The sequence below is a fragment of the Malaya genurostris genome, chromosome 3, assembly GCF_030247185.1.
Source record: "Malaya genurostris strain Urasoe2022 chromosome 3, Malgen_1.1, whole genome shotgun sequence".
In the NCBI taxonomy this organism is placed as follows: Eukaryota; Metazoa; Arthropoda; class Insecta; order Diptera; family Culicidae; genus Malaya; species Malaya genurostris.
The window spans coordinates 121,549,546-121,575,578 of NC_080572.1; the positions used below are offsets into that span (position 1 = coordinate 121,549,546).

General features: G+C 36.2%; 1 protein-coding gene across 1 annotated transcript in view; it reads left to right on the forward strand.

Annotated features, from left to right (window-relative positions):
- Window positions 1-26,033, forward strand: part of LOC131434614 (somatomedin-B and thrombospondin type-1 domain-containing protein-like) — a 179,322-nt gene that overhangs the window by 40,641 nt on the left and 112,648 nt on the right. Inside the window, exon 2 of the mRNA XM_058601501.1 lies at window positions 12,786-13,258. Coding sequence (XP_058457484.1) covers window positions 13,024-13,258 — 235 coding nt within the window. The 5' untranslated portion in view covers window positions 12,786-13,023. The remainder of the gene's footprint in view (window positions 1-12,785; window positions 13,259-26,033) is intronic.

The window sequence follows — 26,033 nt, forward strand, 5'->3', positions numbered from 1 at the left end:
CCTGATTTTTCTGTCGGTTTAATTGCTAATCTCTGATGTTGCTCATATTCGATCTGTTATATTCAGTGCAGTAATCTGTTGAAAACGTAAAGTACACGAGTCCGGAATCCTATGAATTTCCTCGACTGAATAGCTTCAGAATCTTAATCATGGCGTATCATGCACGTGTTATGCACTGTATAGAGTTGCTTTCTGCAGTTTGTGAACACATTAAACAGATAATATTTCACAAATATTATCTCCATTGCTTCTACGTTAAAGTTTTTCAATAATTTTGCTGAATTTTATCACTAAAAGAATTTTCTTTCATAATTTCTTCAGCACAGAAGAATATGTTGAAGAGCAAATTATTTTCTTCTTTAAGTGGCAGAAAATTTATTTTTTAACTTCACTAGAATTCCAAATTAAGAAACCAGGTGCAATTTTCTCTTTGCAATTTTCTTCCTTACAAAAAAATTTGTGATCGAAGTTCAGCTGTTCAATTCGTCGAAAAGAAAAAAACAATTTTTTGAACAGAAACACATTTTACGATTTTCTTCTCTTCATGAAAATTGTGATCAGTTTCTTCTACCATCGGAATTTGGCTGCTAGAGTTGCATTAATATATTATATACGAAATAAAACCAGTAGATATTTTTAATTGTGCGGAAATGTTATTTGAAAACAGACAGAAATTAGGAAGTGTAATAAAAATAAAAAGCCGATCTCCTTTATTCTTCATTATGCTTATCTCCAACCATGATGTTCTGACGATTACGATGTCTTGATTATTTTTACGATTGTTTTTTTTTATACGCCGAAGGAAATACGGATTGTCCAAGGTCACTTACGTTATTTTACGACAGTCGATGAAACGCTTATGTCTGAGAGTAAGTAATTAAATAGGTCTGTTAACTATTAATTGCCGGAGAGCTTTTACCTTCATTGCTTCAATTTATTACCGAGCTGTCAGACAAAGACCAAACCCACCTCATCTGGCTCTGAGGCACCGCTCCAACTACCTCCCCACTAACCCAACGGACGGCCGATATTCGATCGACCAATACTGCGGTTCGTTTAACCTTTCGTCACATTTTACAACGGTTCAGGGAACGGATCAGTTTGTTTGCTCTTTTATGTGGGAGTCGCAATGGTGTTGTAATGTTGATTGAGGGACGGTTGAATCAAGTCAGTTGAATTAAGATTGCCGTTATGATGCTACAGATAAATAAATGAAACTGGTGAAAGGTTAAACTGAATATTTTGAATCGAAAGGTTGGTTCGATTGTTCTGGTGCTGACTTTTGTGTGAACAAGTTAAATCTTTTCTTCATTGTTAACAGCATTTCGATGAATACGAAATGCAGCCTAAATACAAGGTAGCAAGGGTAGAAATATTCCATCAATGTCTGTTACCCTCTTCCGATATTTTAGATGAATAGATAAGAGTTCCAATCATTTATACTAATCAATCATCTAATCAGGAAGCTTAGTTACATATGTTACAATACAATGAATCTTTCATTTTATGTGCGGTACATTTCATTCGTAATTAGTACATGTGTAAATTTATTATCTCTCAAATGAATTATGTAAACGGGCAAAGGATTTCCGTTCCGGACATCAAATCCAATTTCTACATCGTCGCTCCGATCATGAGTTCAGGATGTATTATATCTATTCATCACAAATAGCAATGTGTTAGTGTGTGCTCATTATCTGAGTGATTGGAACATACAACTCTGCCAGCCACCAAAAGGCTCATCAATTGATTGCATAGTCCACCCTCGCACGCAGAATAAACACCTTACAGCAATGATGGTTCTCCTCGTATCTTTCAGCTCTGCATACATTAATTTTGAACAGTTTTCACGCCTTCAATTCCGCCTTGGCTTTCAGTAATGCACAGTTGGTTCTGATTTAGCTTGGCAATACCAGGGCGTAACGATAGTAAAGGTAGCAGCACGCCAAAAACCTTTGATACGAAAAGATTAAATGTTATTTGACAGGTGAGAAGACCTCGGCGAGCATGTTTTATTCATGCTACATTTTCAACGAATTTCATTCGAGCAAGGCGCCTTGGATAGAATAATCGTTTAGCTTTTGAATGGTGTACATTTCTTCGAGAGGTTTGGTGGAAGTAGCGTGCAGTAAAATTTCCCGAAGAAACTGTTCACATAAAGACTTAAACTGAATATTATGAGTTGCTAGAAGTAATTTCCTGTCGCAAAAAAGGCGGAATTTATTTTGCGGTTTAGACTAAGAGACTGAGTAAAAATGACATAAATGGTAATATTTCATCTGCTAATATGGCTTGAAATTTAATGCTAGAACAGGCCAAGAATAAATTATAACACGTCTGTCAAAAAGCCTCTGGTCTGCAATAGAAAACTTGATATATTTACGATGTCAGATATCACCTTCAACCATCTTTTCGATTTTCTATAACAGTGGAATTGATGATTTCCGGATTTGACTGCCTCATTTGGAAGCCAGATCATGGTGCATCAACGGGTTATGCAAGATCACGTTTAAATTCAGCATATCAATCAACAAGAGTGCCTGTGATATCAGAGTGACGACACCTCAACCGTGATGTTGGCAACATCTCAAAACATTTAATTCGAAATGCTGGCAGTTTCGAAGGCTTTACATAGTTTTGACATGTCTGTTACTCGTTTGGAACAAAGTCGTCATTCCAAACTGTCTTTCTCTGATATTACAGGCACTTTACAGTCAATAATTGTGAAAACCGACTGGATATAGTGGTCATACCTTATGATCAAAAAAGAACCGGAATTTTATTAAAAAACGTGACTAATCCACCTGGCAGTGAGATGATACCTTTTTTTTTTATCAATCCGTATGTTTTTTGCATGGATATTCTTAGGTGTTCTAGTTCTCAAGACATTATTTTAATTATCGTCGTTTTAAACGGCAAATTGAGATTTTAATCACTCATAACCCTATAATTTCGAAACTGCAAATCGTATCGAATTTCAATCTTAACGTGTGACAATCGATTGAACATTCCATGAGATGTCGAAGTAAGTTCCACTTTAGAGTTTTTCGTCATTATTTATGGGACTTCCAGAGCCGGTATTCAGGAACTAGCATAACCCAAAATGATTCGAATGGCCATAAATTAATACGCCAAACAATTTACATCTTCTATATCGGTATGAATTTTGAAAACTCATCATCTGTAATTCCAGAATCGGATGAAATTCACCAATTTTGTATGGGACCATGAGTCCTTTAATTTGAATTTTTGTTTTTGAAGTTTGATTTGGCCTTTTTGAAAAAATGATTGAGCTTTGAGAAACGATTCGATACTGGAACCGGAGTTCTAACATCGGTGTAGCCGAAATCAGTTAAATTCGCCTGAGGAGTGTGTAGACATCTTTGAGAAATTGTAGTGCGAATTAAAATTTGGGGGTACATTCCGAATCCAAAAAAGAATACCGCTAAAACTGAAATAAATTTATTTGGTAATCGACTATCCAAATTTGCAAACCCGATAAACCTGATTAATTTATGTGAAATGGACATTTTTATACTAATCACCTTGTATCTCCTAAACCAGCAATCGGATCTGACTAATTTTTATAGGATTTTAAGACCTCTCATTTGAATCATAGATGATTCTTAGATTTCATTTGAATCTTAGATCGGTTCAGCGATCTACGAGAAAAATGAATTGCATTATTTTAATTTCGTTTCACATGTCATCCTGTGGTTCCGAAATCAGAAGTCGGATCCAAATTTGGAAGTATACTAGTTTTCATATGAATCTGAGTTTGTAGAAAACGGTTTAGCCATCTCCGAAAAAATTGAGTGAAATTATTTGTCACACACGCATTTGCTGATCTCGACGAACTGAGTCGTATGGTATATGGAAGTTATGTTCTTCCAGCTTTTATTGCTGTAAGTAGTTTAAATCAATATAATTATGGAATTACTTTCAACTCGAAAATGCTGATATCATCTGGTTTATAAATGCCATATTCGAACGATTATGTTGCCAAAAACGAACCGTGCTAAAATCGGTCCAAGGCAAATTGTCATGAAAAAGGATGCTGTACACAGTCTTTTGGGCACTTAGAAACAATTGTATGTCACAGTATAAAAATCGTGTTTTCCGTTGCTCCCAAGCATTTCTTTGTCATACAGTGCTCAAAACTTCTACTGCTGGAATAAGGGGAAAAGTCGTTTACACAAAAATATTGATATCTCCGTTAAAAATGGACGGATTTTAAGAAACTATGGCTTGTTGGATAGCTATTACCGTGCGGAATCTAAGTCTAAAAACATATTTTGTTTTCAAGGTCAATTGTGACAGATACTGTCAAAAAACTGAAAATTTTGACATAAAACTCCGTATAACTCAAAAAGTAAACATCCGATCTCAAAACCATTCAATAGCGTTTTGGGTGACGGGGAGACCATTTATTTTCGACTAGTTTGATCAAAATCGGTCCAGCCATCTCTGAGATCTCGACCTCTTAGTTGACAACACACATACAGACACACACACACGGACATTTGCTCAGTTCGTCGAGTTGAATCGATTGGTATATGTCATTCGGCCCTCCGGGCCTCGGAAAAATATTCTAAAGTTTGAGCGAATTCTATACCTATTTTTTATATATATAAAAAAGGTAAAAAACCCATAAATATATAACCGGCCAATTTTTATTCGAGTTTAAAAAGCCTTGGTATTACATTTCTGTAGTGGAATTTTACCTTCTGTTCCAACAGACTTCGCAGGCGATTCAGAGTGTACAGAACCATTGCATGGCTGGTGCTACAATCCTACTGACACTAATTATCCTTCCAGGCCGGGGCTCAAACATACGACAACTGGCTTGTAAGACTTGGCTTCGGAAAATTTTTCCTAAATTTTGAGCGAATTCTATACCTATTTTATTATCGCCTTCAAAGTACTTTCCTCCTGCGGCAATACATGCATGCCAACGCTTGATCCAATTTTCCATACAAATTTTATAGGCCGCCGAAGGTATGGCCTTTAGTTCACGCAGCGAATTCTCTTTTATCGTCTCTATGGTCTCAAAACGCGTTCCCCGCAATGGCAATTTGAGTCTGGGGAAAAGAAAAAAGTCACACGGGGCCATATCTGGAGAGTACGGTGCTTGGTTGAATTTTTGGCCAACAACTGCGACACAACCAACGCTGAAATTCAGCTTTTTTGGCACCAGCCAAGAAGCGACGCTTTTCAAACCCAAAACATCAGTTAAAATGTGTTCGGCTGATTAACCTCTTAACCAAGTAATGTTCAATAGTTGCACTATTTATGTACCATTTAATTCCACTATTTCACTGTCACGTTATTACACTTTCACAAAGTCACTATACTTTAACGAAGCATAACAAACGTTACAATACAGATACGCGTATTTCGGAATGTTATTTACATCCTTCTGCAGTGTATCGGTTTTATAAGTTTGTTTCTGCATCAACAATCGATTGTAAATCAAAAATTGTTACTAGAAATACTGGTCATCAATTCAAAGAAATACACATATGTTTTTAAAATATAATACATGAGTGACATAAAAACTTCGTTTTTCCAGTGGTTGTAGTTACAATCTATTTAGTTTTAATCTAAGTAGTTATTTAAATGTATGGGTTATCATTTGGCTAAAGAAAAATCGATCCCAAATACTGTGCTGAAGAGTACTGTATTTAATCTTTCAATCACTCAGAAATGATTGTATTGAAAATCTAGCCTAGTGTATAATTTTGATTCCCAGCGTTATTTCATCAAGCCTCGTTCGAAACCCCAACTATTGGGATATGACGAAAAGAACGACATCTCCGTGATAAGTTGATGAATTCTTACAATCTACGACTCGTTTGATTTGTATTACGATTTGGATTTGGGAATATATAGTCTTCAAGGTCAATTGTGATAGACATTGTCAAGCAACTTCAATTTTTTATATAAAAGTTTGTATAACTCGGAAAATAAATTAGATCCAAAGACAATAGCTCAGTCATCCGATTTGTTTTTTTAGGTTGCCAGATCTGTCATTGATATTCTATCAAATTTTCAGCTTGATACTTGAGCATTTGTAAAAGTTACGCTTTATTGAGTACATCTGCAATTGTGCGTGTCCTCAATTTCATACAATTTTGAAAATGGAATTGAATTTGCAACATCGAGTTTGCATTAATTTTTGCGTTAAAAACGGTTTCAATGGTGAGACGATATTACAAATTTTAGAAGAGTGTTTTTCTTGTAATAATAATCTACAACTTCTTCGAAGATATGAATTCTCTATTACGCAATATAGGCAAATTATTACTTCGCCTCACTTCTAGGTGAATACTGTCAATTTCAATTATATCAAGAGAAAGAGACAATTACTATCAAAAGTTCTTCTGAAAGCATTTATGCTCTAAAATCAACCTTTGAAGCGCAAACAAAAAACACGTTTTGGTTATTATGACCACTGTGCACTAGAATAGAGGGAAAAGTCGCTTACACAAAAATATCAACTCCGTTAAAAATAGACGAACTTTTACAATCTATGGATTGTTGGATAGCTATTATCGTACAGAATCCCATAACATATCTTAATAACAAGACCAATTGTGACAGATGTTGTCAAAAAAATTGCAATTTTTTATATAAAAGTTTGGATAATTCGTAAAGTAATCAAATACCCTAAAAACAAAAACAATAGTAAATACTTTTTGGAAGACCTTCCATTTGCGACCATCTTGTAAAATTACTAATTACTGGTTCAAAATCTAACATTCGGAACTACCGTGGAATAGCCATTATCTCTTACATTACAAAATTATTTGAAAAAATTGTCAACGAAAAACTTTTTCAACAACTAAAGAACGTAATAACTAACAAACAGCATGGCTTTTTCAAAGGCCGCTCAACTACAACAAATCTCCTTGAATTTGTGACATTCACTCTGAACGCAATGGACGCTGGCAACCACGTAGAAACTCTTTACACCGACTTTAGTAAAGCTTTCGACCGTATTGACACACCATTACTTCTATACAAACTACAAAAATATGGCATAGAACATGGGCTTCTGGAGTGGCTTGAATCATACTTAACGAATCGTGTATAAGTAGTTCGCTTCCAAAACATAAACTCTGAACCAATAAATGTAACATCTGACGTACCTCAGGGCTCTCACCTAGGGCCTCTTCTTTTCATTTTAAATATAAACGACATTTCCTTCATGCTAAAAAATCTAAAAGTTCTTATACGAGGTCTGTTCAAAAAGTTCCCGGAATTTTTTAATTGCGCGCGTCTGGAGAGTCCGGTGGTCAAAATTTTTTTTTATTGTGTTGGTACATATGTCCCTAATGTAAGGTGAAATTTTCAGCTGTATTCATTGTTTACATTCTGTCTTGTAGCGGCTGGTGTAGACGTGTTTTTTTGAGCTCGGCGATTTTTGTTAGTTTAAACAATGGAAGAATTGAAGAGTCATAGAATTTGTATTAAATTTTGCGTGAAAAATGAAATAAAGTGTAACCAAGTGTGCGAAATGTTACAGAGAGCCTACGGTGAGTCTGCTATGAAAAAAACAAGTGTTTACGAGTGGTATAAGCGTTTCCAAGATGGCCGCGAAGACGTTGAAGACGACGAACGCTCCGGTCGACCCAGCACGTCAATAATCGATGAATATGTGGGAAAAGTGGAAAAAATGATTATGGATGATCGCCGAATCACTATTAGAGAAGTTGCTGATGAAGTTGGCATATCAGTTGGCTCATGCCATCATATTTTTTCAAATGTTTTGGGCATGAAACGAGTGGCAGCAAAATTCGTTCTAAAACTGCTGAATTTGGATCAAAAAAACAAACGCATTACCATCGCTCAGGAGCTGTTAAACGACGTCAACGACGATCCAAATTTACTTGAAAGGGTCATAACTGGTGATGAAACATGGGTGTACGGTTATGATGTCGAAACAAAAGCACAATCGTCCACGTGGAAGCACGCAACGTCACCAAGACAAAAATCGCCCAGCTCAAAAAAACACGTCTACACCAGCCGCTACAAGACAGAATGTAAACAATGAATACAGCTGAAAATTTCACCATACATTAGAGACATATGTACCAACACAATAAAAAAAAATTTTGACCACCGGACTCTCCAGACGCGCGCAATTAAAAAATTCCGTGAACTTTTGGAACAGACCTCGTATATGCAGACGACATGAAACTCTTCACGGAAATTAAAAATATCAACGACGCTTTAATATTCCAGAACGAAATCAATCTATTCCACATTTGGTGCTGCAAAAGTCTACTTCAACTCAATGTAAAAAAATGCAACTCAATAACTTTCAGTAGAAAAATCGAATCCCATTCTGTAGACATATTTTTAGGAAATCAAATAGTAGAAAAAAGTAAAATTGTACGAGATTTAGGTGTAATCATGGACTCCAAACTAACATTTGTGGAACATTATAACACAATAATCAATAAAGAAAACAGTATGCTGGGCTTTATCAAACGCTTCAGTCATAATTTCCAAGACCCATATACTATAAAATTGCTACATAGTACATATGTCAGACCCATTTTGGAATATTGCAGCCTAGTATGGAATCCATATAACATTATTCACGAAGAACGCATTGAATCGATACAAAAACAATTTCTTTTATATGCACTTCATAAATTGAACTGGACAGCATTTCATCTACCATCATATGAAGCACGCTGCATGCTCATCAATATACAAACACTTAAAGAACGCCGCGACTTTGCAAGGCTTTATTTTATCAGCGACATTATTTCTCAACGCATTCAATCAGCTCCATTATTATCACAATTAAATTTTTATATACCTAGCCGTCAACTACGTTCCAGGAAATTATGTTTAGAAAAACATACTAGAACAAATTATGCAAAATACAGTCCAGTCAATCGAATAATGCGCCATTACAATCAATACTGCGAACATCTTGACCTATGTCAAAAAATCAAATAAAATCGCAGCTTTGTCGTAGAAATAATGCGTATTATGTAAGTGAACATTGTAAACAATTTATATGTAGTCTACATTTGCTTGACGAAATAAATAAATTGAATTAAATTAAATTAAATTTGCTCCAGCCATCTCTGAGAAACACGTCGTGCTGAATTTATTGGTATATGACACACGGCCCTATAAATTTCCAAAGTTTGAGCGAATGTTAAACCAATTTATTATTTAAAAAAAGGTAAAATGTATCTCAATAACTTTCAGTATGAGAAATGAAACACAATTTATAGACATATATGTAGGAAATCGATTCGTAGAATAATGTATAAGCTCATATTAGTGGAAATTTACAATTCCATAATCATCAAATCAAACAGTATGCTGGGATTCACTAAACACTTCAGTTATAACTACCAGGATCCATATACAATTAAATTATTTTATAGTACATGTGTTCGACCTATTCTGGAATATTGCAGCCTAGTATGGAATCCACATATTATACACGAAGAATGCATTGAATCATTTCAGAAACAATTTCGTTTATATGCACTTCGTAAATTAAACTGGACTGCATTTCCTCTTCCATCATATGAAGCACGCTATATGCTCATCAGTATACATACACTCAAAGAACGACGCAATCTCTTATTATATAAACGACATCATTTCTCAGCGTGTTCAATCATCCACTCAACCTTATAATGGGCCATTACAATCAACTTCGTCCTAGAAATAATGCGTAGTATATAAGTAAAACAAAGTAAATTACGTGAAATAAAAAAAATTAGTAAATAAATATCGATTTGTTCTGAGAAAAGCATTGCCAAATTTGCAATTGTTTTTTTGAAAGACCTCTCGTTCATGAACTAGCTATAGCAATTAGGAACAATACCTGACAATTTGGACTGATTGAGTTTTTGAGATATCGTGCTCACTGCAAAGTGTTCACTCGATAGAGGCCGTACAATCGAACTAGCTATAGCAATCAGGAACTAGCTATAGCAATTAGGAACAACACCTGAAATTTGGACTGAATCGATTAGTTTTTGAGATATCGTGGTCACTGCAAAGTTTTTGAGATATGGTGTTCACTCGATAGAGGCCGTACAATCCATATAACACATGGATCAATAAGTCCCGAGACTAACAATGGAAACAACATTTTTTTTGCCAATTTTTTTTTATTCATCAACATAATCACCTTTTAGGGTGATACAATGGTTTTTCTCGATAAACTGCTTTCTGAATCATCGACTCGCTGCTGTTTTTGTTCCATCGAAAGCAATCACGGCACCCACTTGGAAAAAACCTTTTTCATGCTCAATTTTTCATGAAGGATAGTAAATACACTTCCATATGATATCTGTGTCATCTCAGCAATCTCACGGAGCTTCACTTTACGATCTTTTATTATATTTTTTGTCACTTCACTCACATTTTCCAGTGTAACGGCTTCCACAAGTCTACCCGAGCGTTCCACGTCATTTGTGTCGGTACGACCACGTTTAAACTCGGCGAACCACCGACAAATCGTTGCTTTTGATGGACTAGAGTCCGGATAACATTTTTCAATCCATTGTTTCGCTTGCACGGTGTTTTTACTCATTAAAAAAACATTGTTTTATCAAAACACGAAACTCGGTTTTTTCCATTTTTTAAACAAACTACAAAACGACTTTACTCCAACCTCGATAACTCAGCTGTTTCTGGTCGGATCGACTTAAAATTTTGACCCGTTTCAAGCAAAGGTTAGTACTCTAGAAAGACGTGGTTACTGGTTTACTACGAGCGCCATCTCTGCTTTAGTCTCGGGACTTATTGATCCATGTGTTATAACGATAAATTTTTTTCACAAACATAACAAAACATGTACTGTGCGATACTTTTTAATGAACTGAAATAAAATCACTTTCACAACTGCTAGAGTAATCGTAAGATAATTGATTCGATCAACTAGTTCAAATGTACCAGGCATTCATTACATTTATAAATGAAGGTAATACACTATAAGCTATGATTTTTTCGATCAAATCCGGCGATTTAAAAAATATCCTCTCTATGGATAGCACTGCATGGATTTGGCATTAAACATAACCTAACCGTGTTTCGTCCACAGCCGCAGCCGGCAAAAAAACATTCAATTAACCGGATTAAAACATTTGTTTCGGAATAACCTGCATGGGGCGCTGGTATTACAATCCAGTTGTCGTATGTTCGAGCCCCGACCTGGAGGGATTCTTAGTGAAAGATCCGTAGTACTAGCCATGCAATGATGTTGTACGCTAAGAATTGGCTGAGAAGCAGAGCTAATAAAAGTCATTTTCATTGACTGAAAAATAAACGAAAATGACAAGAAATTATTGTCACTCTCAGTTTCGCTTGCAAACTATGAGAACGAAATCCATGTCCAGTCAATGACATAAACGGGAAAGTAGTTTCAAAATTGTGTTTTTTCTTTCATTTGCCCTTTCAGTCATTTGCAGTTTTCAGTGAAAATCCTATAGTATTCAGTGTCGATATTCAACCAAAGCTGTGAGAATTGAAAACGACAGAAAAAGGTTTCACAATAAGTTTTAACTGTTGGTGCTCGAATTTGTAGTAGTTTTGGTTTCCAAAGAAGTTCTGGGATGTAATTACTTCGATTTGCCATATTTTAGTCACTTTTTATAGCCAAGCGTCACATATTTTCAATACACCGATGCAAGAATGAAAATTTCAATTCTGCTGTTGCTACCTGAAGACGTTAGTTTGGTTTCGTCTTGTCATAGAGGAAAGAGTGACGTTGTAAATTATGCTCTCTCATTTTTTCGATGAGAAACTAAAATGCTTCGTCTCTCTTCGTTTGTTCTGGTGTCGGTCATTTGCGAATGAGACAGTAAAACATTGAAAATGAGACTGCTGAAATGGTTTCTTTCATTGAGAATGTGTGACAATTTTAAGCTCTGCTGAGAAGACTGTTGAACCAGAAAGGCCAAATTTCACATTGGGAATTTAATGCCAAGACTTTGGTTTTTTGCAATAACCGGTTAAAATTCCATCCGATTTTCTGATTCTAAGTGTTTTTTGTGTGATTCTTGCAAAAATACACAGAAAAAAATATGAATTTTACAGGTGACATAATTCTACAAACGATACAATTTACAACTACTTAACTTGTCAAATGATGCAATATTTCATCCGAACAGAATTTTACAGGCTCCAAGTGTAATCTGCACTCGGCTACCAAGTGGCTCTGTATGGGTTTATATGTATCAATTATTCATGAAGCAGATATGTGCTTCTGTGGCTCAGTCGATCAATTCACGTGCTTTGTGATGTAATGTTTCTCGGTTCAACTCGCGCGCTGTTGCTATCGATCTTTTGTTTTTTATTTAATTACATTTCAAGCCATGTAATATTCAAATCACACAATTTTATATATTCCTGTATAAAAATTTGTGTGACATACATTTATGTGCATCTTATAAGATGTAAAATCACAAGATTTTTTCGAGCTGTGTATGTATTTAATCGATTTTGCATGTTCGGATTTTACACTCATTGTGTTTATCCAGTTTTTACATTAAAAAAAATGAGCCGGTTTTCCAAACTGGCTTCAGCTGTTCATGTATGAGAACATGAGTGATATGAGCAAGGCATCATCACACCACTATGTGGATTAATATAGGTGTGTTTGTGAAACTTTGAATGCAACATATTTACAACAATATCCAATAATCATTCATTATTATCGTTTCATGGAATCAACGATATTTCTTCATCCAATATAGTTCTTTGCTTCATCTAACATTTGGCCTTGTTTCGTTTTACAGATCGTGAAAATATTTCGCAAGTATCGCAAGTTATGTTTATGACTCGCTGCGTAACAGCAATTGTTGTGGTATGAAAATGACGTTACACAGGCCGTCGCCGGAAAAAGTTGTGTAACTGTGAGGATAAGAAAGCCGATTAGTGGTGTAATTGGTCGAATTAGAGTGTCTTTCTTATCCAGTGCTGGAATCTTCCAGTAGCTGCTCTTTCAGCAACGAAACGACACCCAAGCGCAGTAAAATGTGTACCGAGTGTTTGATGTTGCTTCAGTTGATAGCCTTTTTTGTGACTGGTGCTTACGGTGGCTCTTGTCGGGATGCTGCCCTATGCTGTAATGGTCGAGATTCAGCCTGCGTTGTGCAGAAAGTACCACCGAATGCGACAACGTCGGATTTAAATGTAAAACCGTGCTACTGTGATCACGCCTGCTTAAAGCTGGGTGACTGCTGTGTCGACTTCAAGGCATACTGTGGAGGTAGGTTTGCATTTTGTTTTAACCCAACCCATGATACACTCTGTGATTCGATTAGTTTTTTCTGCTCGAAATGAATGCAGTGTTGAAAGTTAAAATTGTTATTATCGCTAGCAGGGAACAAAAATAATTACTTTTTTGGGAAAATCCCGAATTGCAACAGGATATCGCAGGATTGATGTATAAAATGCGTAACCAGCCACAATGTAATTATCGAAAGCATTCCGAAAATGTCAAACGGTTAAACCGACAATGTCAAACGGTTTGCATACCACAGAAACCATGCGAGCTGTTTGAAAATTGCCGAATGTATTTATCGTCAATTTAAATGAACGATCGCAATAACATTATTCGCAATCAAACTAAATATGTGCACTATGGATTGATTAGTATAATCAAATATCAAAATACTCTCTTCTTTTGGAGAAAGCAACGATACGTTAGAAATCTTCACTTGCTAGATAGGGAAAATTAGTAGAGAGCGCCCCTGTCGACTCAATCGCCCCCATTCCTTCAATGTTTTTCTGATCAATTTTTTTTTATAAAAACTATCTTTGCGTAGGATCTTTCTGTTGTGCATGTTTGGCAGTTATCGCCTGTTGCCAAATATGAATAAGTTGAAAATATCATAAGGCAGCTTTTTGATGTAAGATTTTGAGGCGACTAAATAAGCATTTTATCCGCGTGAAACATCTAATAATCGGTAGCTATTTAGTAAAGCTAATGTCTCTACTAATGCTTTAAACATGCAAAGTCATATCGTTGATATATTAGTTATTTTCAAACAGCAGTCCTACGGGCCCAATGAATCACTCTCGATTCAGCAGTATGTTTCTTTTTAAAATAATATTTTATAGATTTTTAACGATTATCAAAACGTATATTTTTTTTTATATTCCGATATACAATACATTTTTGTTTTTGGGCATCCAATTTTAAATATTTATAGCGTAAAACTGTTTTCAATCCTCCAACAACATAACTTGCAATATAAGGTATACTCTCCGCAAAATCTAGCCATGGTTTATTACCCACATATTTTTTATTTTGTCAATATGAATATAAACAATAAACAACGCTAACAGTATGCAATTGCTTGTGAACGCATTGTTTAGAAAAAAGAATCGAAAGAACACGAAGTGAGCGGGAAAGTTTTGCACAACACTGTGAGGAATTCGTCGATGACACAGCAAAATAATTCAGAGTACATCGTTTGATAGTAAGTAGATTTTCGAAACCCTTCCGGAATCCGTTTACTCTAGATGGGATGTTAGTATCTGGCGGTAAGCAGAACGAAAACTTCAATTTTCAGAGAGGGGTAGACGCTGATTAGGCTTTCGTTCAAAAAATAGAAAGAGATAGGACATAGATCGTTTAAGGTAACATAAACTTCAAACAAGAAGCTTAAGCTTGAAACAGATTTCGAAGCTGACGTCAGACTGCGTCCTGGTTTTAAGTGTTATACCATATTTGGCAATTCGTAACGCTGTGATGGATATCTGTGCTAAAATAACAGGTTGTCGTATAATTCAAAATTGTCAAAACTCGAGCTAGATGATCTCACTGCTAAAATTTAAAATCTATTTTATATTTCTGTAAATGTATTGGTGTTGTGCCTACTATGATCTTTCAAATCAGAAACAAACTAAATGTATGATTTCGAAAACGATTTTTGGCACGAACCTTTAGAAGAATTTCTGGATGATAGTGATTTACAAAATACATTGACAATTTCTGAAATGTCATTCGATGCTTTGACATTCCGTCTATCAGATTTCGTTACACACTCTGGCAAGAAATTTGAAACAGTGTTCTATTCGTGTTTCAAATATTCGTAAATTTGAAACAAATTTGTCGAGCAGTTTTAAATCTTTTTCAAATTCATGCTCGACAAATAGAACTAGATCTCAGATTAAAAAGTACATGGTTAGACAGACTATTTATTGTTGAGTATTGATGAATAAAATCGTCCTACCAATAGGATACGATCTATTAACCAGCCTACGGATACTTCCATTCATCCAGAAGCACACGAGATGTGGGTTGTTTCTTCTTCATTTGGCATCTTGCTATTATGGTTAAGTGGCTCAGGGGTGGCATGCAGGAAACATCATCAACGTAGTATCAAACGACTGAAATCCTCCGAAAACTTCTTATCATAGAAAGATTGTTGTATTGGGAAGCGCAATCGTGAGAAATCGAAAGGACATGTAAAAATGAGGAAAATTTTGTTGAAAGGTGGCAAAATGCTCTCAGACAAATAGTTGAAAACCTGTACAAACGGAAATTTAGAGCAAGTGAATATAATAAGCTCGACTAATCCTATTATAATAAAAAAAAAAGGTGTCAATCAATCTTTTATTACAGGGATATTTATCGGATTTTGAATAAATAAAAGTGTTGTTATGCTTTGAGTTTTTTTTGCCTGATTTTGCAACGTGCAAACCTTAGATTGGTTGTCTTCAATCCGATAACAATTCTTCAAAATTGCGAGACAAAAAATTGATTAAATGTAACCCCAGTAACAATTATAATTTGTTGAATTGGATATATCACCTTTACAATATGTTCATTTCGCAATTTTATTCATAAACAGTTACACTCACACAGTTACAAAGAAACCTTTAAAATTCCAATTAGCTGTAACAAAAGGCAACCATCAGAAGTAAAAATATTTTATGTGCGATTTGAAAATTTCATGGCTAGAAAATATATGAAAGAAAAATTAATGGTAACGACTGGGATTTGAACCAAGAATTATTAGATCACAAAGAGTGTCTGTATATCCATTAAGCCACAGAAGTATATCTGCATCTCTGCTGAAGCGGTAAGTAAAAGTTGCGTTATAAACATGTAAATCTCAATCAGATATGACGTAAAATACAGTAGATAAAAAGAAAAATTATTTTTACCTATTTTAAAGTTCACGCTGCATAGAAAACTATTTGGAAACAAGGTTAATATTACCATGTGAATAAATTTTCGAAAATTTATGTTACATTGAATAGAAAATTATGTCTAACAAAGATTTCCGTCTTCACAACAAAAACAGACAGGCAAGGTGTAAAGCCTTATTTGGATTGGATTCTGAAAATGAATTCTAAAACTGAATTTGGAACTGAATTCAAAACCTGGATTCTGATCCACCTGAATTCTGATCTTAATTCAAGGTTTTGAATTTATTATCAGGTTTCAGTTCCAGTAATAAGTTCCAGAATATTGGTTCAAAACTTAAAACTGGCATTTTTGAAGGTTGACATTTCTGCTCGAAAGTGCAAAACTAGAGCAATCCACGCCACCAGTGTTTTTCAATACAAAACGCCATATGACTCTGGAACCGAATCCTAAAAGAATTAGAAAAAATATTATAAAACCAATACACTGATGAAGGATGTAAATAACATTCCGAAATACGTATCTGTTTTATAACGTTTGATACACTTTTGTAAAAATAGTGACTGTGAAAATAGTGATTTTGTGACAGTGTAATGACGTGACCTAGTAGAGTTAAACGGTTAAAGTTACAACAACAGTACTATTAGTGAGAAAAAATAGATTCTGGAACAAGATTTATGGAATAGTTTTGTGACTAGATTTTGGAATTGATTATAGTGCTTTAATTTAAGTTCGGAATTCATATCCAGAATTTAGATTCAGGAATTCTATTTGAGAATTCTGGAACAAAATACAAAATATGAATCCTATTTCTAAATCCTGGAACAAAATTTTAGATCTAACCTCCGAAACAAAATTTTGGAACGGATTTTTGAACCATAATTGTATTCCTTATTTCCTTAAATTCAATTTAATAATTCAGTTCCTGAATTTAGTTCAATGATTTAATTCCTGAAATCAGTTGAAGAATTTAATATTAAAATTCATTTTCAGAATTCATTTCAGGAACTCAGGTTTAGATTTCCAGAACCTGCATATTGAAATTGAACTCGGCACTTGGGTTCTAGAACTAGGATTTGGAACTGAATACAGTTGCTTAATTTAGGTTCGGAAATTAGTACTAAGATTAAATTCTGAGCCTTGATTCTGAGTTCCATAATTATAGAACTAAATTCATGAGCTGAGTTCTTAAGAACTGGATTCCTAACCTGAACTGAATTCGAAGCAAGTCTTAGGTTCCAAATTTAGTACTTTAATCCAGTCCCATTTTCTGAATGCCAAGAATTCAAGTTCTGGGAGCACTCAACAGTTGTAAACAATTCGGGAAGCAAAGTAGTAAAAGTTACAAAATTCACACAATCAATCAAATAATACGAAGGATTATTGAATGAAACATGTTAGTTTTACTCACCGGTCTTTTTTCAGTGAATTTCATGTCATGGAACTATATCACATATTCTTATACATGAATTTGCGTGAACTGCGACGCTTTATATATGCGCTTTCTATAAGACAAAAAACACATGATGATTGTTTTTAAAGAGCGAATATAATGTCGTTTTTCATTGATTCCACTCGCTCGGTGCCAGTGTTTTGCCCTGACAGTTGATCAATGAAACGGTTTTGTAAAGTTTGGTTTGCACGCTTGCTGCTCTGAAAAGAAAACGGGTGCAAAATAGTTGCCCGCGAATTGCCCCGAAAGTGCATTTTTTTCGTGCGGTGCAAATCAATGAAACACAGTGCACCTGTTTTTATTGCCCGACTGCACGAAAAATGCACGAATCGAGCAAAACACTCCACGAGTGTTCTCAATGAAAAACGACATAAGTGATCATGTGGATCTGAAAGCAAAGACTACTACACGCATGCCGTATATGCAATGTGTGAATGAAGCATCTCGGTGTACTGTCGCCGGGTGGTTTGTTTTTAGAAGAACACATCAGACTCGAATCAAGCCTTTTGAAGGACTTTTTCTTAAAGGTTTCTTTAAGGTTCTACGTACAATCTCAGGAAAACAGCCATTGTTGAAAAACGTGAAAGCAGTTTTCTCCGCAATTGTTAGATGAATCTTCAAGAAGAAAACATCAGTTTAGGAACCGGCTGCTCGGCCATCCATGGAAGTTGACCATCAATGTTAACTTCCCTCTCTGAGCAGCCTAGATAGCCGTGTAGTGTCGGTAGCGGTTTCCCAACTGCTAAGAATAACGCTACGGTCCACCTGTACCGGTGGTATAAGTCCACCAAACAGGTAAGCCGTGTGGCATCCGGCGGAATTATTTTTTACCAAGAATTGATCCACTGGTTTCCTATTCCATGTCGTAAAAGGCCACAAAAATAGGAACTCCTAAGTCAAGGTGTATTTCCGTGCCGATGGCTGAATGGCTGCAGGAGGTTAAACATTGCAGTCGTGAACGGAATATCTTGGGTTTTTCCCTTACTGGATACACGCAATGCTTAGCAATCAACTTCTTTGATCATCGCTTCGGCAGGCCAGAGATTAGAAAGCTGAGTGTCTGTGGGTGTCCTCAAGGTGGTGTACTATCCCCACTTTTATGGAACCTAGTCGCTGATAGTTTGTTAAGGAAACTTAATAACCTTGGATTTCCGACTTATGGTTTTGCCGACGATTATCATATATTGATGACCGGTATAAGCATTAACACTCTCTTTGATTTAATGCAGCAAGCCCTGCGATCTGTTGAACAATGGTGTTGTCAGGTTTGGATTATCTGTAAATCCGGCAAAACATCAATGGTGCTTTTCACTCATCGTAGGATAATTACAGGAGCTCGTCCGTTGCAGTTCTTTGGTTCAGGGGTCACTGTGGTCGATCAAGTTAAATACGTCGGGGTTATTCTTGACTCAAAACTGAATTGGTCTGCTCACATTGATTTCAGGATTAAAAGAGCTTGCATGGCTTTCGGCCAATGCAGACGAGCTTTTGGAAAATCATGGGGACTCAAACCCAGATATATTCATTGGATCTACACAACTATCGTTAGACCAATTTTAGCATATGGATGTCTTGTATGGTGGCAGAAAGGAGAAGTCGCGACAGTTCAGTCAAAGCTAAATCATCTCCAAAGGATGGTCCTAATGGCGATGACAGGAGCATTCACGACAACTCCTACTGCTGCTCTAGAGGCGCTACTGTGCATTAAACCACTACATGTGTTCCTAAAACAAGAAGCATTATCTTGTGCATACCGTCTTAAGGTTACAGGGCTTTGGAACAGTAACCCATTAGATTATGCTACCAGCCACACTCGCTTGTGGTCTCAAATGGTTACATGGGATGAGTATTTACTCGCTCCTAGTGACCTAACTCTCACATGCAGTTTTCCTTTCAAAACATTCCATGTGAGCTATCCTCTTCGTTAGGAATGATTGTCTGGTTGTCTGGAACGACAACTTGATGAACACATAGTTTGTTTTACGGACGGTTCTCTGTTGAATGGTCGTGCTGGTGCTGGTATCTACTGTCGTGAAATAGGCTGGAGCAGTCTCATTCACTTGGTAGATACTGTACTGTGTTCCAAGCAGAAATCTACGCAATTCTGTGTGGAGTACAATCGGCACTTCAGCAGAGGATCTGTGGTAAACGTATTTATTTTTGTTCCGATAGTCAGGCAGCCTTAAAAGCACTCAGTTCGAATGACTCACGGTCGAATCTAGTGATCGCATGTCGAACTCAAATTGAAGACCTCAGCATTTCAAATGCTGTTTACTTCATATGGGTACCCGGCCATTCTGGTATTACTGGAAATGAATGGGCTGATGAGTTGGCTAGAGCTGGTGCAACGAATGATTTCGTTGGTCCTGAACCAGCTTTACCACTTTCAACTAGTTGGATTAAGCACAAGATTCGTTCTTGGGCCGCATCCAAACATGCCAGCTACTGGCGCAGCTTGCAAACTTGCTCTCGGACAAAAGCATTTTTACCAGATTTAAATCTGAAAATGTCAAAGTGTCCACTGCATTTTTCCAAGCATCATTGCAGTTTTCTGGTCAGAGCTCTGACTGGGCATTGCAAACTCAATTATCACATGACTACTATTCAACGTGCTGAGTATTATTCGTGTGATTTGTGTGAATGCGATTATGGTACTTCATATCATCTGATATGTAACTGTCCCGCATTGACGCAGCTACGTATCCGGGTTTTTGGTTCTCCATACATGGTTGAGTCTGTGTATGCGGAGCTAAAATTGAAGGATATTCTCTCGTTTCTCACCCAATGTGGTAAGGAGCTATAGTCAGAAGGGTTCATCGTTCTTCCTGGAGTGAATGAATCCCTTCTGTATTCACCTTAAATAGGGTTTGGCAGATTGTTTGGCATCCTCTGGGGGGTACCGCATTTACTTCTGCTCGTACATACTGCGAGTCGTTCTGCATTCTTCCGGGAGTGCAGAATGGTGTCGCTTTTGTAAGATCTCTAAATCCTCTCGGGGGTTGGAGGTTTTATAAACAGCAGACTGTTCGGGACCTCGTAGAGGTTCAGAATTTCCTTCTGCTTCCACTAAATCTGATCCTCAGCAGATTGTTCAGCATCCCTTAGGGGCGCAGAATTTACTTCTGCTTTTATGTGTTTTTGTGTCGTCAATTTTTCCCATCCTCCTAGTCCAACCCTTACCATTTCCTTTCAATCCTTCCCTCTTATATATCGGGAAAATGATGCTAAAAACAAATTGATGGCAAGGCACAAATCTCCAAATATCAAGGGGAACGTGCCATTTGAGCCAATTTGTTCTGATTCCTGATTCCTGAAGGTTCTACGTACAATCTCAGGAAAACAGCCATTGTTGAAAAACGTGAAAGCAGTTTTCTCCGCAATTGTTAGATGAATCTTCAAGAAGAAAACATCAGTTTAGTAAGAAAAATGCACTAAATAAAGTGATATTTTTCTTGTGGATTACTGCTAATCGAACACGAAGAAAATTGTTTTTGCTTTTTTAAACAATGGCTGTTTTTTCCTAAGATTGTAAATTTTCCCTTAAGAGACCTGAGCTATCTATCCACGGCTCTCTGGTTTAGTCATAATACATGATTTCAAATAAAATATAGTAAAACTACGATAAGCAGTTGAAATACCACATACCTTTGAGCAAAAATCATATAATGAAATTATAAGGAAATAGGTAAAATACTGTATATGTATATGTAATACTGACTTACACGAAAAAAATATGCCGTAGTCTTACATCTCCTCAGATCTCACATGTGTCCAAAAAACTTGAATTCAATTTCCTTACATTCGTACATTCATCTATCAAACTTTCAATCATTGAAGAATCGATGCAACTCAATTAAGTTTCATTCTCGACATATACAGATTAAAAAATTGTTATGCCCTTGCCCATTTCTGCAACTGATTGGAAAGTACCCTGCTTAGTCATATAACGAGCATATTGTGCCTAACATTTGATACCAAGTTTGAAAGTCAAATGATGTATGACTCCCGTGGAATGAGGATCAATATTTCCAACATAATTCGATTCTAACTGAAGCTAATAGCTGTACGTGTGTTGCTGCATCGTTATTGATAAGAACTAATAGTGGCTACAAAATGTGTTTTTGAGGAAACGTTTTCTCAGTTTTGCAATCTGCTTTCATCTCTGGATGCCTTTTAATGCTATCGCCTGTAGCATCTAAATGCAGCTCAACCTGAAAGGAGGAGGAATGTTAGATACCGAGTACCTTGTAGGGATGTCCGATACCGAATCGATACTTTGAGGTATCGATACTTTCTTTCAAGAATTGGGTATTTTTGGCGATATGGCATCAGAGCGATACTGTTAGTATCGATACTTTTGATCTCGATACTTACAGTACTGAAACAGATTGAAGTCAATTCCCATTACGACGGAACATTTATGCAATTATAGAGGCTTTAACCTTAAGGTCAATCGTCTCTAAGGGTCAGAAAAACTTTTCAACCCTATGTGCGGGATTGGGAATCGAACCCAGGTGGGCCTGTGAAAGACATCACGCTATACCCGTCCCCAATGGAACATTTTTATTTCTTCGTCTTCGATGAAGCGCCGAGCTCGCGCATGTATTGGTATGTCGTGGATTAGCCGACTAGCTGTTCTAAAGGTTGTAATATTACACGAAAAGATGCATAATTTAATATCAGAATCATATACATTCTGATTGATGATTTATCTGCAATATTTCTTGAAAAAAGTTTTTTTTTGCCATTGATGTTGAGTACGTCTTAATTTTTTTTCACATCAATTGATAATCACATCGAGATTGTTGCAATTCTTGTTTTACTGTGTAAAATTTCTTTCTGCACACCATAAAATAACGCCACAGTCGACAATTTTATTTTCATTCAGGGGTTTTGGTACCTCATGTGTACCGTTTTGTGCTAAAGTGCACATGACTAATTTTAATATTTAGGTTTCGCATTCAGCTCATCAGTGCGTCAGCAGTTTATGTTGAATTGCTAACGCCACCTAAATTAGCCATTCGCACTTTAGCACAAAACGGTACACATGAGGTACCAAACCCCTGAATGACTACAATCTGTTGGCGGCCAGTATGCCGTCGATTTGTTTTGCTCTTTCGGCACGTTAGGATAGATATGGCTCTTCGGTGCAAATAAGTGATTTGTAAATAGCAAATACTTTACGTCTGCTCAGCGGTTTATGTTGAACCGTTAGGTGGCGTTAGCAGTTCAACATAAATTGCTGACGCACTGACGAGCTGAATGCGAAACGTAAAAATTAATTTTATTTTATTTTGATATGATTGCTGTGCAAGTATAAATTGATACTTACTGGTATCGATACTTTATTGTCTTTTGATACGTTGTATAGATACCAAAAATTTCAGTATCCCGATACTTTGCCTTTCGAGTACCATCCCTTAGTATATCTACATATGAAACATTCTCGCAACTAACCTTGTATAAGGAAAATAATAATAAAACATGCATATCAAACTCTACAGATGAAATCCCATTCCAAGTTGAAAACAATGGTCTTGTATTGCTTTGGCTAACTCTTCGCACAAGGATTGGATAATTGCACATTGCTCGTATGGTGTGCAATAAGTTCCTTGTTTTGAAAATAATTCCAATATTACCAGTGAAAGTTATCGAAGATTATGAAAAGTTTGATATGTTTAAAAGTAGTTATATTTGAAGAGTGGAAATGGAATATGTAACAAGTCCATGAACTGATGAGAGTATCATTTAACATCCCATCACTTTCGTGTTTTGTGAAAACTCGAAAGAAAAACTGTCTACCTTGGAGAACGCTTTTAAATATTGCAAGATACAATGTTACCAACATACGCAATAAATATTTATCTCGGAACCATGTTAATAAAATAACAATGTTGGTAAAATCTGGAACTGTTCGTCCATCACCATTTATCCTATTTAGGGTACGCTGTTGGCTAATCTGAGCGACCAGTTTGTTACACCACCACTTTATCTCTGTCGCATCTCCTGGCAGCTTTCTAGTTTATTTCGACTTTTGTTTGACAATTGTCCAATTTGTTTTTCTTTATATTTCGTCTCAATTACTAAATTTGGCGGAATTTAGTATGATGTCCTTTCCGAAAAATCCACCCCGTTATCTTTAGCAACAGTTTGCCATGTCTGCACATAACTTTTCAGGTATCTTATTACCTTCAATGTACGGAAGAATACCTCTTTTCAGAATCTCTTGCTTGTCCATTTGGAAATCCAGTGTCTCTTTTGCCAGATGCTAAGATTTTTTGTGAATTATCGATGAAAACTATTAGTTGAGATAATGAGGGACATTATCTCAAATAATAGCATTATAAAACTTTTTTTCGAGATTATGCCCGGATATTGAAAAATTCAAACATTGTTTGTAAATTGCGTTCCCAGGTCATCGTTCCATCGAAAACCCCAGCCTCAATGCTATTTTTGCATCAAATAGATTCAAATATTTCCGAGAGACTTTTGATCTCTTGCGGCAAGCAACCGACGCGTATTTAGTTTGTGTAATTTAGATTATTAGCATTAGCTTTAGAGACCGCTTACTGAATGTTTTCCTGAAACAACGTGCTTGAGGATAACACGTTGTTTCACATTGCGAAAACTACATTGATCCCAAATTCAGATCTACGTGGGAAGGGAATCCTCTGTATTCCCACATGCATCACAGGATAGGGTTGTTTGTTAGTAAATTTCGTTAAAATATTAACCTGTGTTTATTGCTCTGGGTAGCCGGCTATCGAGAATACGTTGAAATTTTATTGTGTTTTGTAGTAATATGTGCTTCCTACTAAAATCCGATGTATAAGATGAGTACCTCATAAAACTTGTAAAGCTCCGGACAGCCAGTCATCGGGAGGGTCGCCATCAATTCATGCATTGAATCCTTTTTTTAACAGACAGCCGCAATGCTGGAAAGATATCACTCGGTAATCATCAGTCGAACAACAATACCTAACGCAATACGAAGTAATGTCGATATCTACTCTCCAATCAAAATAAAACCTAATAAAAATATACAATTGATCCTCTTCGCAGTCCATATCTACATACGTCCTGTTTAAATATGATCTCAAGAATCATTCGCACGGATATGAACTTCAACTTTGAGTTCAACCCGAGAAAAAAAACTATCTATGAAAATTGGACAAAAAGGAAATAGATCCACTGATAAAACATTCCCCGGATAATCGGCGGAGTCTATACCGACTGTTAAAAATGATATTTTTAATACAGAAAAATATGAAATCCCACCATTATCATGTTTCCTATTCGCCTTATTGTAAACAAAATATGGTGGCCGCGAAAATCACTGCTGAAAAAGATTGAGCACTCGCAGTTGGGTTTGCTTCAGACCAATTTTAGATGCTTAGCCAATATCACAGGATTGACTTTCAACACATTTCATACATGATTGCAAGAATTCAAACATATGATTAAATCATTTCCAGAGGTAACTGTCATTTTTCGTTCATCCATAATGATGTACAGATGGTGCTTCGATCGGTTGAAATCGTTTAATTTTGGGTGATAAATTATCAGTGAGTGGGTGATAAATTGAGTTTCGCGAATCAGCATTATGCAAGATCCAAACTAATTTTCACTAATTAACACACACTTGTTACAGTTGCCCTATCACTCAGAATAACTCTTTCGACCAATTAGTCTACAATGAGTTATTTGATACAAATTGTAATTAGACTTTTTTGAGAGCAATACTTGAGCACCGCATCGTGCTCTCAGTGTTGTCAACGCTCCTTAGTTTTTTTTCTGCTAGATTATGTGTGCAAATAAAATTATTTGATCATCCGAGCAATGATTGCAGTAGGCATGTGCGTCTGTCAAGAAAAATTTTCGCTCTCTTCAAAATTTTTTTGAGGGAGTGTGAGTATGTGTGTATGTAACGTTTTTTGCACTAACTTTTCTCGGAGATGGCTGAACCGATTTTCACAAACTTAGATTCAAATGAAAGGGCTTGTGGTCCCATACAAAATTCCTGAATATTTTTTGGATCCGCCTTTCGGTTCCGGAGTTATGGGGTAAAATGTGCAAAAAATGATAACATGTGTTCTAACTTTTCTCATAGATGGCAAGACCGATTTTCACAAACTTGAGTTCAAATGAAAGGTCCTGTGGTCCCATACGTAATTCCTGAAATTCATCCGGATCCGGAAATATAGGGTAAAGTGTGGTAAAAATTTTATACCATCACTGAAAAGGGCGAAAAACCGTGAAAAGTTGTCTAAATCGGCCTCAAATCTTCTCCAATTGATAGTTTTTATCAGTTATCAGTAGACGGTCAAACAAACCGATTTCGGTTTTTTTAAGAATCGAAGAAAATTATTTTGAAGAATACCACAGTATTATATATGATAGTATGATTGATATGAGAAAGACATCATTACA